Source organism: Amphiprion ocellaris, chromosome 6 (assembly GCF_022539595.1).
Source record: "Amphiprion ocellaris isolate individual 3 ecotype Okinawa chromosome 6, ASM2253959v1, whole genome shotgun sequence".
NCBI lineage: Eukaryota > Metazoa > Chordata > Actinopteri > Pomacentridae > Amphiprion > Amphiprion ocellaris.
The window spans coordinates 11,103,955-11,117,083 of record NC_072771.1 but is presented as its reverse complement, the minus strand read 5'-3'; the positions used below and the strand labels follow the sequence as shown (position 1 = coordinate 11,117,083).

Below are 13,129 nucleotides of genomic sequence, written 5' to 3'. Positions count from 1 at the left end.
GTGAAACTGCGATGGTAATTCTGCTGTCGTTAATTGCAGTCTATGTAACTGAACAGGCTGATACCTGGTCGGACATTTTCTTTGGGGTGCCCGTTTCCTTCCGGAAGAAATTTCTTGTTGCACCAGCGGAATTTCCAGTGGTTCTGTTGTTTGTAGTAGCTTATTTGGCTAGAGCGGCGTGTGGCAGAATAGTGAAGCAGAAAGTGCTTGTTACGTTAAAACATTCGGACCGCCGTCATTGAAGCGCCTCATTAGAACCGTTAATTAGCTAGCTAGTTGAAAGGACACGGCGCTTGTGCTGGAGAAATCATTGTAAGAGGTAAGTGTTTAACCTCATTTACATGACATAGCGAGTTGTACACTGCGCTATTTGTCAGCAAGTCGCGTGGTTTACTTAACTTCCATTAATATTTATACCGCTGTTTTAGAATACCCTACACTGTTTTCTGTTTTGATGTAGCGTGCGGAACTCCACGATGCTTGAAACTGACAACGATTTACCCCTCACTATGTTGAATACAAGCTTTCTATTTTTTATATACAGTTTGTGGCACAATTAAACGGCATGTCCATTATTCGTTTAATTACCTTGTGGTTAACAAATAATTCAGTTTAGACAAGTTGCTATTGTTCATGACAACGCGGTAATTTCAGAAGACATTTTGTTTTGTCCAGTGGTAATACCAGTGTCCATTGAGTGTACCTGCAACTTCGTAACTTTTGAATTTGCTTTGCTGCCGGCTTTCGAAAACATAATCATTTGGGAATCGCCAGTGTATTTTGTAATACTGCATTCGGTATACAAATAATTAGCATTTCCACAGTGCCTTCAGTACAAATGTGCAGTTTTGTTTGCCGGTTCTTTGGCTGATAGTGTTGAATTCCTGACCAGCAGAAACAATGGATGAAGAACCGGAGAGAGCTAAGCGCTGGGAAGGAGGCTATGAGAGGACATGGTAAGCCTGTTAACTATGGAGGGTCTAAACTTGAGGTATATGTTGTCATTTGATGCAACCTTGTGAACTGCATGTTGTGTCTTCCAGGGAGGTGCTTAAGGAAGACGAATCTGGTTCACTCAAAGCCACAGTGGAAGAGATCCTCTATCAGTCCAAAAGGAAAAGGTGTGTGTGCACATGTTAGAATGACGTGAAGTGTTCCTGCCAAGCAAATGAAGATTGAGATTTACATCAGCACCAAACTAAAAAAACAAAAAACATGTAAATTCAGCTTAAAGTGACTGCTACTGAGCATCACTTAATTGTATGCAAAAAAGACTGTGATACCAGTCAATGGAATGAAGTCGTATCTACACTGAGATGAGGATCACTGTTAAAACATTTGGGAGTAGTTTGCACACACTAAGCTGTAAAACTGTGAAATGTCTTTGTCCTAATGCTGAACTGTCATTGTTCAAAATGTCTGTAGAAACATCATATGCAGAAATGAGACAAATCTTTAAAAAAAAAAAAAAAAAAAAAAGGCCTAATACTGACATGGAAAGGACAATTTTACATAGTGCGACACTTTAATGTATTTTTACGCTTTTCTGTAATGATGTAATTGGGAACCATTGTTTGCTGTCTGTCAGAGTTAGAATTATAACATTATAATGTAATCTATATTGTATCTACCGTCATGGAAAAAATTTATTAGACCACCCTTGTTTTCTTCAGTTTCTTGTTCATTTTAATGCCTGTTACAACTAAAGGTGCATTTGTTTGGACAAGCAGCAATGCCAAGATGGCTGCCTTTGTGACTTCACATAATTCTTTTGTTTGAGGCATTATGCGAGAGCTGACAATTTCTGAATTACGGTTTGAATGTCAGCAGGAAACCACTCGAGGCCTTTGCTTGTGCAGTACTGCTTATGACATGAAATGGCCTCATATATACCCTGGGAATACAATTAAGCTTAAGCATGTCAAATAAGACATAAAGTATTATGTAATCATTTGCATTTTTTGTTGTGTTCATTGCATTCTTCTTGTAATATATCTTTAGTGGTACCAGGCATTAAAATGAACAAGAAATTGAAGAAAACAATGGTGGTCTAATAATTTTTCCATGATTGTATAAGAAAAATGTTATTTTTTCTCACATACTTCACTTTGGTTACCTCATAGGGTGATAGAAAGCCATGGACAAGTAAGGCTTGGAATGGTGAGTGACTTCTGCACCCTTCCTACTAGAGAAGCAAACTTTAAAAAGTTTTCTGTAACCAATAGCTGCCCTTATTAACCATAAACAACAAATGAATTGTTTAAATGAATGAAATAGAGTGGATATTTTTCCATATGCTGATAAAGCTGTTTTCTAACCACTGACTCTTAATGTTGCCTGTAAAATTGGCACACTTACATTAACTGAATTATACAATTAATTGTATAGTTATAGATGTTTTAAATTATGAATTCAATTGCAAAAAAGAATGATTCATTTAAAATTGCTGTTCAATGATTGTCCCCACAAGAAATATTAACCGCAGAAAACAGGCTGACATTAATATTTTTACAGTTGTATTACATCATATTAAAGAAAAAAGATTGTCATGCCTGATCTGTTATATGAAGCGAGTATTCACTGTAGTTGGCATTAGTCAGCTGTAATAGATGTTCTCAAATACTGTCACTGAAACTTTGTTGACCCAGAAAATGTATCAGTATCTTCTGAACCTCTAAGGTGCATGTACACTAAAAGCAGGGTGATGCTGATACACGTCATCACAAGTTCTAATATTGTTGGAAACACTCGGCTTCCGGCCTGTATTAAGCCTTGATTATATATCATTGCGTTTGCACACTTGGATAAATACAAACACCAAAGGCATGCTGTTGTTACTATTATACAACTTTTTAATCTATTTGCAGTCTTCTGGTAGGACTCTGTTCCACACCTGGGCAGTAGGTTGTATTCATGTATTCCGTGCATACACACAGTTGTCAATCATGCACACTACTGGCCTTGTAGCATAGTTGGCACACTGGCACAAATTTTCAGCTACATGCAGAGGAGTCTGTGCGGGCATCATTCTCATCAAGTACACCCTGACAGACCCTCACATACTTGTGCATGTGTTACGCAGAATATTGGCAGTAGCCAATCGTAGTTTAGCGTTTGCATGACCACTAGGTAGTTAGCTGAACTGAACAACTGCCAAACACCTTTTTTCAAACCTAATGCTGCAGAGTTCATTAACACAACTACCACAGTTATCAGGTAGACAGCAGAAAGGGGTGCTCATTTAATGGACCCTGTCAGTCAGACAGCAAACACACCTGTAACTCCATTTGTTTTTGAGCAAGTATTTTTACGACTTGTGGGTCCACAATGACGGAAATTCCTCTCGTCCACATGCAGCACATAATTTGTGTCTGCATGGGGACCACCAGGGGGCAATAAAGTGCATGCTCAACAGTAGTGCATGGAATATGTAGATATGTCATACCAAGTATGTGTTGAATGAAGCCCTCCAGGCATACTCCAGTGGATTGCAAAGTAGTATAGCCTTGACTATACTCCCTTTTGGACATGTACATGAACAACACATAAACACATAGTGGGTGTTGTTATACTCTTTTGGACCTGGGGAGATGACAAGATTTATGTGATACAGACCATCTCATATTAGTGGACACAAAAAAGTATGCCACTGGCCTGAGTGATTAATTTAGTGATTTTAATTTTATGAATGGCAAATAGTTAACAATTAATCATCAACATCTGTACTTCCTACAGAACCTTTTGCTTTAATTATCTGTATAAACCCAAGGTTGGTGAAGACCTCATGTAAAAGATGTTGGTGATGGAATACTGCACTTAACCCTAACATAACATCAAGTGCAATGTAGAAATGAGTGTATTTTGTAATCAGAAAAATAAAAACCATGTTTTATTAAAAATGTCAGAATCTCAAAAGATGTGCTTTGGTCTAGATGCGTCACCTTTTTGTGGTGATTGACTGCTCACGCAGTATGGAAGACCAGGATCTGAAACCAAACCGCCTCACCTCAACTCTAAAGGTAAATTCAGTATTATACCCATCACAGTCTACGCCAGCAACCATATGGTATAACTGTCTGTAAACGACCATCTCCTTTCTTCTTTCTTCTTCAGTTGATGGAAGCATTTATTGATGGGTATTTTGACCAAAATCCCATCAGCCAGGTATGTTTATGAGTTCTATGCATAGTTTGTACCAAGCTATAATAGAGCTTTACACTTAAATTCCATGGTTAATTTGATTTATTTGGAGAAAAAAATCTTATTCAATGCAAAAGTGAGTGTAGATCTGGTATTGTATGGTTTCTGACTGATGTTGACCATGCCAATACTGAAATAGTACCACAGCAAAAAGGCTAAAGCATAAAGAGAAGTAATGGAATAGCAGCTAATGGAACATGGAAGACAAAGTTTGTTTATTGTTATTTAATATAGAAAAGGATTGATAGCTTGTACTACAAGATGGTTGGAGGTACATGGCTGTTATTTTGAATGGGTAAGAACACAGAGATACTAGGATGTTTTTTTCAGATATATTTATTCTTTCTTGCATGTAAGTGATTGTGGGAGTAGTTCAACAAAGAAAAAACACAGCACGCTAATCTGACAGTATTAGAGCTAATTAATAAACAGTTTTATTACCAACAAATGGCACCAATGAACAAGTTACTGGTATTGCAAAAAGGCATGACCATAAACTAACGCTTTGTAGTGTGCATGAGCTTGTAATAACTGTTGACTGTTTGCGAATTAATGTCATTTTTTTCCTTGGTGAATGTACTTTGTGGATAATCTGTTAACAGTTGGCAAGAGCGCTCGTATTTGTAGCCATGCCTCTCACTTTGTTAGCATTAAAACTGCAGTGTGAATATGAGAGGAGAAAAAGTGGGTGGTATACGCTCTATTATGTCAGTAGAGAGTGAAAGTATAGGGCTTGCATGCAAACACTGGCCTGCTGAATTTTCCAGGAAATATTTTTTTTATAAAAAAGCATTGTTATTCTTTAAATACTGATAGTAATACAATGGGAAATAGTATCTGAATACCCTTTTCTGACTTCTCACAACACTGGATGGGAATTTGAAAATACTTTTGATATTTTGGTGTTGTACTGGTGATTGTTGGGTGTTATAAATCATATGATTTATAACAGAAACATGATCCTGAGTTATCTTAGTTTGATTGAATTACAACTTATAGGTGTTACTGTTTTCAGGTTCTGTACGTAGTTCCATAGATGTTGGCAAGACTATAACTATGGTGTCTCAGCAATGCACAGAATCACACTTTTTACAATGAACCAATAATGTTATTTTTGTGTAATCAGTAACATAAGTGATGATATCAGATGTAATTTGACAGAATTTTTAATTGGATTATTTAGACAATCTAGTAATCAGTCTTATCTTACATAATCAACCATGTTAAGTGACACTTAATGACAACAGATGGTTGTAAAGTTAGGCATTGTACCATACTAAATGTTAAGTGGGCTTCTAATGCTGTTTGTGACATTACTTCATGAATTCCATATTTTCAGGTGGGCATTATCACCACAAAGAACAAAAGGGCTGAGAAGCTGACTGACCTGGCAGGTGAGGCTAATGCTAATTTTACCCCTCAGTGGATTGCTTTACATTTGACTTTCAACACATGCTTTTTCTATATTATATTATCAAATTGCATCTTTTAATCACAATAATGTTACAATTTGTCTTTAAAATCACTAGTAACAGTAAAAATATGACACTCCTGCACTGCTGATGATTGCATACATATGCTACGCGTCTCCTTTGTAGCAGTGAGCATCACCCTGTGTCATCCGTTCAAGTATTTCACTTCTCCTTGGCTGTGTAGCTGTACTTACAGCTACCAGTCTGTGAGGTGTACATGTTCAATGTAAAGTGATGTGTGGTTTTGTTTCACCACCAGGAAATCCAAAGAAGCACATTGCTATGCTGAAGAAAGCAGTGGACACAGTGTGTGTAGGAGAGCCATCTCTGTACAACTCTCTGAAGCTGGCCATACAAACACTCAAGTAAGTTCAGCAGTGTCTACAGTGCCTATAAAAAGTATTCACCCCCCTTGGAAATTGTTTCTTTTACTGCTTTTCAACATGGAATCATGGTCAATATCATTTGACTTTTTTTTGACAAGAATTTACAAAAAAAAAATTTTCCTCTCAAAGTGAAAATAGATTTCTACAATACTTTGTAGAACTCTATTTAAAATTTTAAAAAAAAGAAAATAAGTGTTTAGTGTGTAAGTATTCATCCTTTTTAAAACAGTATTTACAGTTGCAAAAAAAGTATGTAAACCTTTGGGATTTCTTGGATTTCTGCATAAATTATTCATGAATCTTCATGATCTTCATCTAAGTCACAACAATGGGCAAACACAGCCTGCTTAAACTAATACCACACAAAAAGTCATATGTTTTCACGTTTTTATTCAACACATGTAGTCCCTTACATTAACTGAATTATACAATTAATTGTATAGTTATAGATGTTTTAAATTATGAATTCAATTGCAAAAAAGAATGATTCATTTAAAATTGCTGTTCAATGATTGTCCCCACAAGAAATATTAACCGCAGAAAACAGGCTGACATTAATATTTTTACAGTTGTATTACATCATATTAAAAAAAAAAGATTGTCATGCCTGATCTGTTATATGAAGCGAGTATTCACTGTAGTTGGCATTAGTCAGCTGTAATAGATGTTCTCAAATACTGTCACTGAAACTTTGTTGACCCAGAAAATGTATCAGTATCTTCTGAACCTCTAAGGTGCATGTACACTAAAAGCAGGGTGATGCTGATACACGTCATCACAAGTTCTAATATTGTTGGAAACACTCGGCTTCCGGCCTGTATTAAGCCTTGATTATATATCATTGCGTTTGCACACTTGGATAAATACAAACACCAAAGGCATGCTGTTGTTACTATTATACAACTTTTTAATCTATTTGCAGTCTTCTGGTAGGACTCTGTTCCACACCTGGGCAGTAGGTTGTATTCATGTATTCCGTGCATACACACAGTTGTCAATCATGCACACTACTGGCCTTGTAGCATAGTTGGCACACTGGCACAAATTTTCAGCTACATGCAGAGGAGTCTGTGCGGGCATCATTCTCATCAAGTACACCCTGACAGACCCTCACATACTTGTGCATGTGTTACGCAGAATATTGGCAGTAGCCAATCGTAGTTTAGCGTTTGCATGACCACTAGGTAGTTAGCTGAACTGAACAACTGCCAAACACCTTTTTTCAAACCTAATGCTGCAGAGTTCATTAACACAACTACCACAGTTATCAGGTAGACAGCAGAAAGGGGTGCTCATTTAATGGACCCTGTCAGTCAGACAGCAAACACACCTGTAACTCCATTTGTTTTTGAGCAAGTATTTTTACGACTTGTGGGTCCACAATGACGGAAATTCCTCTCGTCCACATGCAGCACATAATTTGTGTCTGCATGGGGACCACCAGGGGGCAATAAAGTGCATGCTCAACAGTAGTGCATGGAATATGTAGATATGTCATACCAAGTATGTGTTGAATGAAGCCCTCCAGGCATACTCCAGTGGATTGCAAAGTAGTATAGCCTTGACTATACTCCCTTTTGGACATGTACATGAACAACACATAAACACATAGTGGGTGTTGTTATACTCTTTTGGACCTGGGGAGATGACAAGATTTATGTGATACAGACCATCTCATATTAGTGGACACAAAAAAGTATGCCACTGGCCTGAGTGATTAATTTAGTGATTTTAATTTTATGAATGGCAAATAGTTAACAATTAATCATCAACATCTGTACTTCCTACAGAACCTTTTGCTTTAATTATCTGTATAAACCCAAGGTTGGTGAAGACCTCATGTAAAAGATGTTGGTGATGGAATACTGCACTTAACCCTAACATAACATCAAGTGCAATGTAGAAATGAGTGTATTTTGTAATCAGAAAAATAAAAACCATGTTTTATTAAAAATGTCAGAATCTCAAAAGATGTGCTTTGGTCTAGATGCGTCACCTTTTTGTGGTGATTGACTGCTCACGCAGTATGGAAGACCAGGATCTGAAACCAAACCGCCTCACCTCAACTCTAAAGGTAAATTCAGTATTATACCCATCACAGTCTACGCCAGCAACCATATGGTATAACTGTCTGTAAACGACCATCTCCTTTCTTCTTTCTTCTTCAGTTGATGGAAGCATTTATTGATGGGTATTTTGACCAAAATCCCATCAGCCAGGTATGTTTATGAGTTCTATGCATAGTTTGTACCAAGCTATAATAGAGCTTTACACTTAAATTCCATGGTTAATTTGATTTATTTGGAGAAAAAAATCTTATTCAATGCAAAAGTGAGTGTAGATCTGGTATTGTATGGTTTCTGACTGATGTTGACCATGCCAATACTGAAATAGTACCACAGCAAAAAGGCTAAAGCATAAAGAGAAGTAATGGAATAGCAGCTAATGGAACATGGAAGACAAAGTTTGTTTATTGTTATTTAATATAGAAAAGGATTGATAGCTTGTACTACAAGATGGTTGGAGGTACATGGCTGTTATTTTGAATGGGTAAGAACACAGAGATACTAGGATGTTTTTTTCAGATATATTTATTCTTTCTTGCATGTAAGTGATTGTGGGAGTAGTTCAACAAAGAAAAAACACAGCACGCTAATCTGACAGTATTAGAGCTAATTAATAAACAGTTTTATTACCAACAAATGGCACCAATGAACAAGTTACTGGTATTGCAAAAAGGCATGACCATAAACTAACGCTTTGTAGTGTGCATGAGCTTGTAATAACTGTTGACTGTTTGCGAATTAATGTCATTTTTTCCTTGGTGAATGTACTTTGTGGATAATCTGTTAACAGTTGGCAAGAGCGCTCGTATTTGTAGCCATGCCTCTCACTTTGTTAGCATTAAAACTGCAGTGTGAATATGAGAGGAGAAAAAGTGGGTGGTATACGCTCTATTATGTCAGTAGAGAGTGAAAGTATAGGGCTTGCATGCAAACACTGGCCTGCTGAATTTTCCAGGAAATATTTTTTTTATAAAAAAGCATTGTTATTCTTTAAATACTGATAGTAATACAATGGGAAATAGTATCTGAATACCCTTTTCTGACTTCTCACAACACTGGATGGGAATTTGAAAATACTTTTGATATTTTGGTGTTGTACTGGTGATTGTTGGGTGTTATAAATCATATGATTTATAACAGAAACATGATCCTGAGTTATCTTAGTTTGATTGAATTACAACTTATAGGTGTTACTGTTTTCAGGTTCTGTACGTAGTTCCATAGATGTTGGCAAGACTATAACTATGGTGTCTCAGCAATGCACAGAATCACACTTTTTACAATGAACCAATAATGTTATTTTTGTGTAATCAGTAACATAAGTGATGATATCAGATGTAATTTGACAGAATTTTTAATTGGATTATTTAGACAATCTAGTAATCAGTCTTATCTTACATAATCAACCATGTTAAGTGACACTTAATGACAACAGATGGTTGTAAAGTTAGGCATTGTACCATACTGAATGTTAAGTGGGCTTCTAATGCTGTTTGTGACATTACTTCATGAATTCCATATTTTCAGGTGGGCATTATCACCACAAAGAACAAAAGGGCTGAGAAGCTGACTGACCTGGCAGGTGAGGCTAATGCTAATTTTACCCCTCAGTGGATTGCTTTACATTTGACTTTCAACACATGCTTTTTCTATATTATATTATCAAATTGCATCTTTTAATCACAATAATGTTACAATTTGTCTTTAAAATCACTAGTAACAGTAAAAATATGACACTCCTGCACTGCTGATGATTGCATACATATGCTACGCGTCTCCTTTGTAGCAGTGAGCATCACCCTGTGTCATCCGTTCAAGTATTTCACTTCTCCTTGGCTGTGTAGCTGTACTTACAGCTACCAGTCTGTGAGGTGTACATGTTCAATGTAAAGTGATGTGTGGTTTTGTTTCACCACCAGGAAATCCAAAGAAGCACATTGCTATGCTGAAGAAAGCAGTGGACACAGTGTGTGTAGGAGAGCCATCTCTGTACAACTCTCTGAAGCTGGCCATACAAACACTCAAGTAAGTTCAGCAGTGTCTACAGTGCCTATAAAAAGTATTCACCCCCCTTGGAAATTGTTTCTTTTACTGCTTTTCAACATGGAATCATGGTCAATATCATTTGACTTTTTTTTGACAAGAATTTACAAAAAAAAAATTTTCCTCTCAAAGTGAAAATAGATTTCTACAATACTTTGTAGAACTCTATTTAAAATTTAAAAAAAAAGAAAATAAGTGTTTAGTGTGTAAGTATTCATCCTTTTTAAAACAGTATTTACAGTTGCAAAAAAAGTATGTAAACCTTTGGGATTTCTTGGATTTCTGCATAAATTATTCATGAATCTTCATGATCTTCATCTAAGTCACAACAATGGGCAAACACAGCCTGCTTAAACTAATACCACACAAAAAGTCATATGTTTTCACGTTTTTATTCAACACATGTAGTCCAGTCAATTATGGAGGACTAAAAGTGCCAAAATTAAATAAATAAATACATCATTAAATAATTAATTAAATATGTCATTAATTAATTAAAATTGGAATTAAATATTTCATTAATTAATTAAAATTGGAATTAAATATGTCATTAATTAATTAAAATTGGAATTAAATACTTAAATGTGTTATTAAATAAATATATCATTAAATAATTAAATATGTCATTAATTAGTTAAAATTGGAATTAAATATGTCATTAATTAATTAAAATTGGAATTAAATACATAAATGTGTTATTAAATATGTCATTAATTTATTAAAATAACAATTATTTTAAGTAAAAAACATATTTCATTATTTCACGATTTAATTAATTATTTCATGGTCCTTGTGTTGCAGTGGATCATGAATTAATTTTATCTGTCAACCTCGCCCGTCAAAGTCCGTGGGCGGGACTAACGTGAATCTAGTCTAATCCACTGCTTTTGTCTGCCTTGAAACCGGAAGTAGAAGTCTTTCTAAACATGGAGGCTGTGTAGAGGGAGAGTCGCTGTGAACTTTCTAGAGAGTTGGTGAGAGATATTTTAGACCTTGCAGAGTATGTGGAAGCAGGACCTGCTTACCGCGAGCATGTAGCGTGTAAAGCAGAGGAATTTATTGAAGTTGTTGAAGTTATTTCCGCACTTTCCGACCAAGATGTTGACCGTAGAGTGACTGCAAATTTAGAGGAAGTACTCCGCCGGTTTTCTGGTACCAGGGTGCAACAGGAGCACACACAGGGACCAGGGCGTTTGGCATACCGAGGGAAGTTCTGGAACATCACGTTCTTTGTGGATTACCAGCCTGTCAAATTGCAGCGATGCTCGGAGTGTCGAGCGCTTTTCCTTTAGGACCTACTCGGCGCGGCACGGCTCCGCTCGTCTTTGTTTAGCCGCGATTCCACAAGCATCTACTCGGCACGGTACGGCTCGTCTCATCTTTGTTTGCGAGCGTTTCCATACGGACTAATTTTCAGCACCTTCTCGGCTGAGGTTCCCAGCGAGCTGAGATGAGCCGATAATGTGGCGTTTACATAGTGCAGGCCACTGATAGGGCAGGGAGTGACGACACAGAGCAACTTCAGCACGAAAACAAAATCCTGCATTAAAAAATGACTGTAAACAGCGACGGTGTGCATTGCTCTTCACGAAACTCTCTGTTCTTCATAATTTTAATGTGACAGCCAGACCTGTACCGTGGGTGAATGAAGAGGTCGAGACTTTGTCTTTGGTGGCGGACCAAAGAATACAGAGAGAGCTGGACGGAGAAAGTTTATCAGGAGGTCTCTGAGCGGATGGCCGCTCACATATACAGTAGACTGTATATAAAGAGGACAGAAGCAGTGTAGGGAGAAGCTGAAAAAGCTCAAAAATGACTATCGGTCCACCCAGGACCACAACGGCCGGCGTGGGTCAACCAGGAGGTGTTGGAAGAGGTTTAATGGAAGCTATTTACTGGCACCGCACCGGCGAGCAACAGGAGGGAGACTCAGCCGCTGCATTGTTGGAGACGTTCGAGGACGGTGAGTGTTTTGTGACTTCAAGAAACTTATACATCATTTATTCCATTGGTGGCAACCTTCTTTTAAGCAAACAAGTATTTTTAGAAAGTAACGTCGTTGTCTCCTGTAGCAGACAATAAGATAACTAGTTAGCCATCGGCGCTAACTCCGTGCTCTGCTTGTATTTCGTGCTGCTGTTTCTAACGTTTAGCTCTCAGAAGCTAATACTTCAGTCAGCATGCCGTGTTTTTCTTGTACTTAGAGTGAGTGTTTATTTCTGTTCAAGAATCCCTTTCCACATGCGAAGCCTACTCCACCTCCGTCGCGGAGCCCCCGGCTGCCCTGTCTCCTCTCCAGCACCAGCTCGGACACCGACACCAGCACGTCACAGCAACGTCTTATCACCGGTAAGACACGGTAAACAGAGAGCATGGTTGATTTTCGTATTATTATTACTACAGGTGTAAATGCCTGCAAGCATGATCAGAACAACGAGACCAATGACCAAGAATTGAGGCAGGTGTAAATGCAAACTGTGCAGCAGCCAGCTCAGGAACGCCTGATGAAAGCTACATGTAGCTACAGTGACACATAAACAGAACACATGCAGCTGCATTTATTTTCTATTGATTTAACAAGTAAGTCACTCTAATTAATTTACGTTCTGGTGCGGTGTAGTATTGCAACCATTCTTCTTATAGTCACTAGGTAGCTGTGAAACTGAATGAAAATATACATAAAAATGAGAAAACACAGCTCTTCTTAGCAACTCCAAAATGTGCACAGGATGAAATGAAGTTCACACCACGTCGTTTTTGTTTGTGGTGGAGCAGTTACTGCTTGTGCTTTGGTTAAAGCGAAGAGTGCCAGAAGTTTATTAAAGTATCAAAGACATGATCATGATTGAAAATGGATGGACGGGTGGCTAAACACATCACATCATAGCTGTGGAGTCCTTCCAGCTCCTGGGGACTACAATCTCTCAGGACCTCCTGAAAAAGGCTCAGCAGAGGATGTATT

General features: G+C 37.5%; 1 protein-coding gene across 3 annotated transcripts in view; it reads left to right on the top strand.

Annotated features, from left to right (window-relative positions):
* The first annotated feature begins 99 nt into the window (after positions 1-99).
* Positions 100-13,129, top strand: part of gtf2h2 (general transcription factor IIH, polypeptide 2) — a 33,699-nt gene continuing 20,669 nt past the window's right edge. Inside the window, exons 1-8 of one of the 3 annotated variants that reach the window (XM_023273358.3) lie at positions 100-319; positions 893-956; positions 1,044-1,121; positions 2,124-2,160; positions 3,933-4,019; positions 4,114-4,164; positions 5,540-5,594; positions 5,932-6,037. In XM_023273358.3, the coding sequence (XP_023129126.1) occupies positions 901-956; positions 1,044-1,121; positions 2,124-2,160; positions 3,933-4,019; positions 4,114-4,164; positions 5,540-5,594; positions 5,932-6,037 (470 nt within the window). In that variant the 5' untranslated portion in view covers positions 100-319; positions 893-900. Of the gene's footprint in view, positions 320-892; positions 957-1,043; positions 1,122-2,123; positions 2,161-3,932; positions 4,020-4,113; positions 4,165-5,539; positions 5,595-5,931; positions 6,038-7,979; positions 8,133-8,226; positions 8,278-9,651; positions 9,707-10,043; positions 10,150-13,129 lie in introns of those variants that run through there. The other 2 variants (XM_055011569.1, XM_023273359.3) reach the window with 2 other exon arrangements.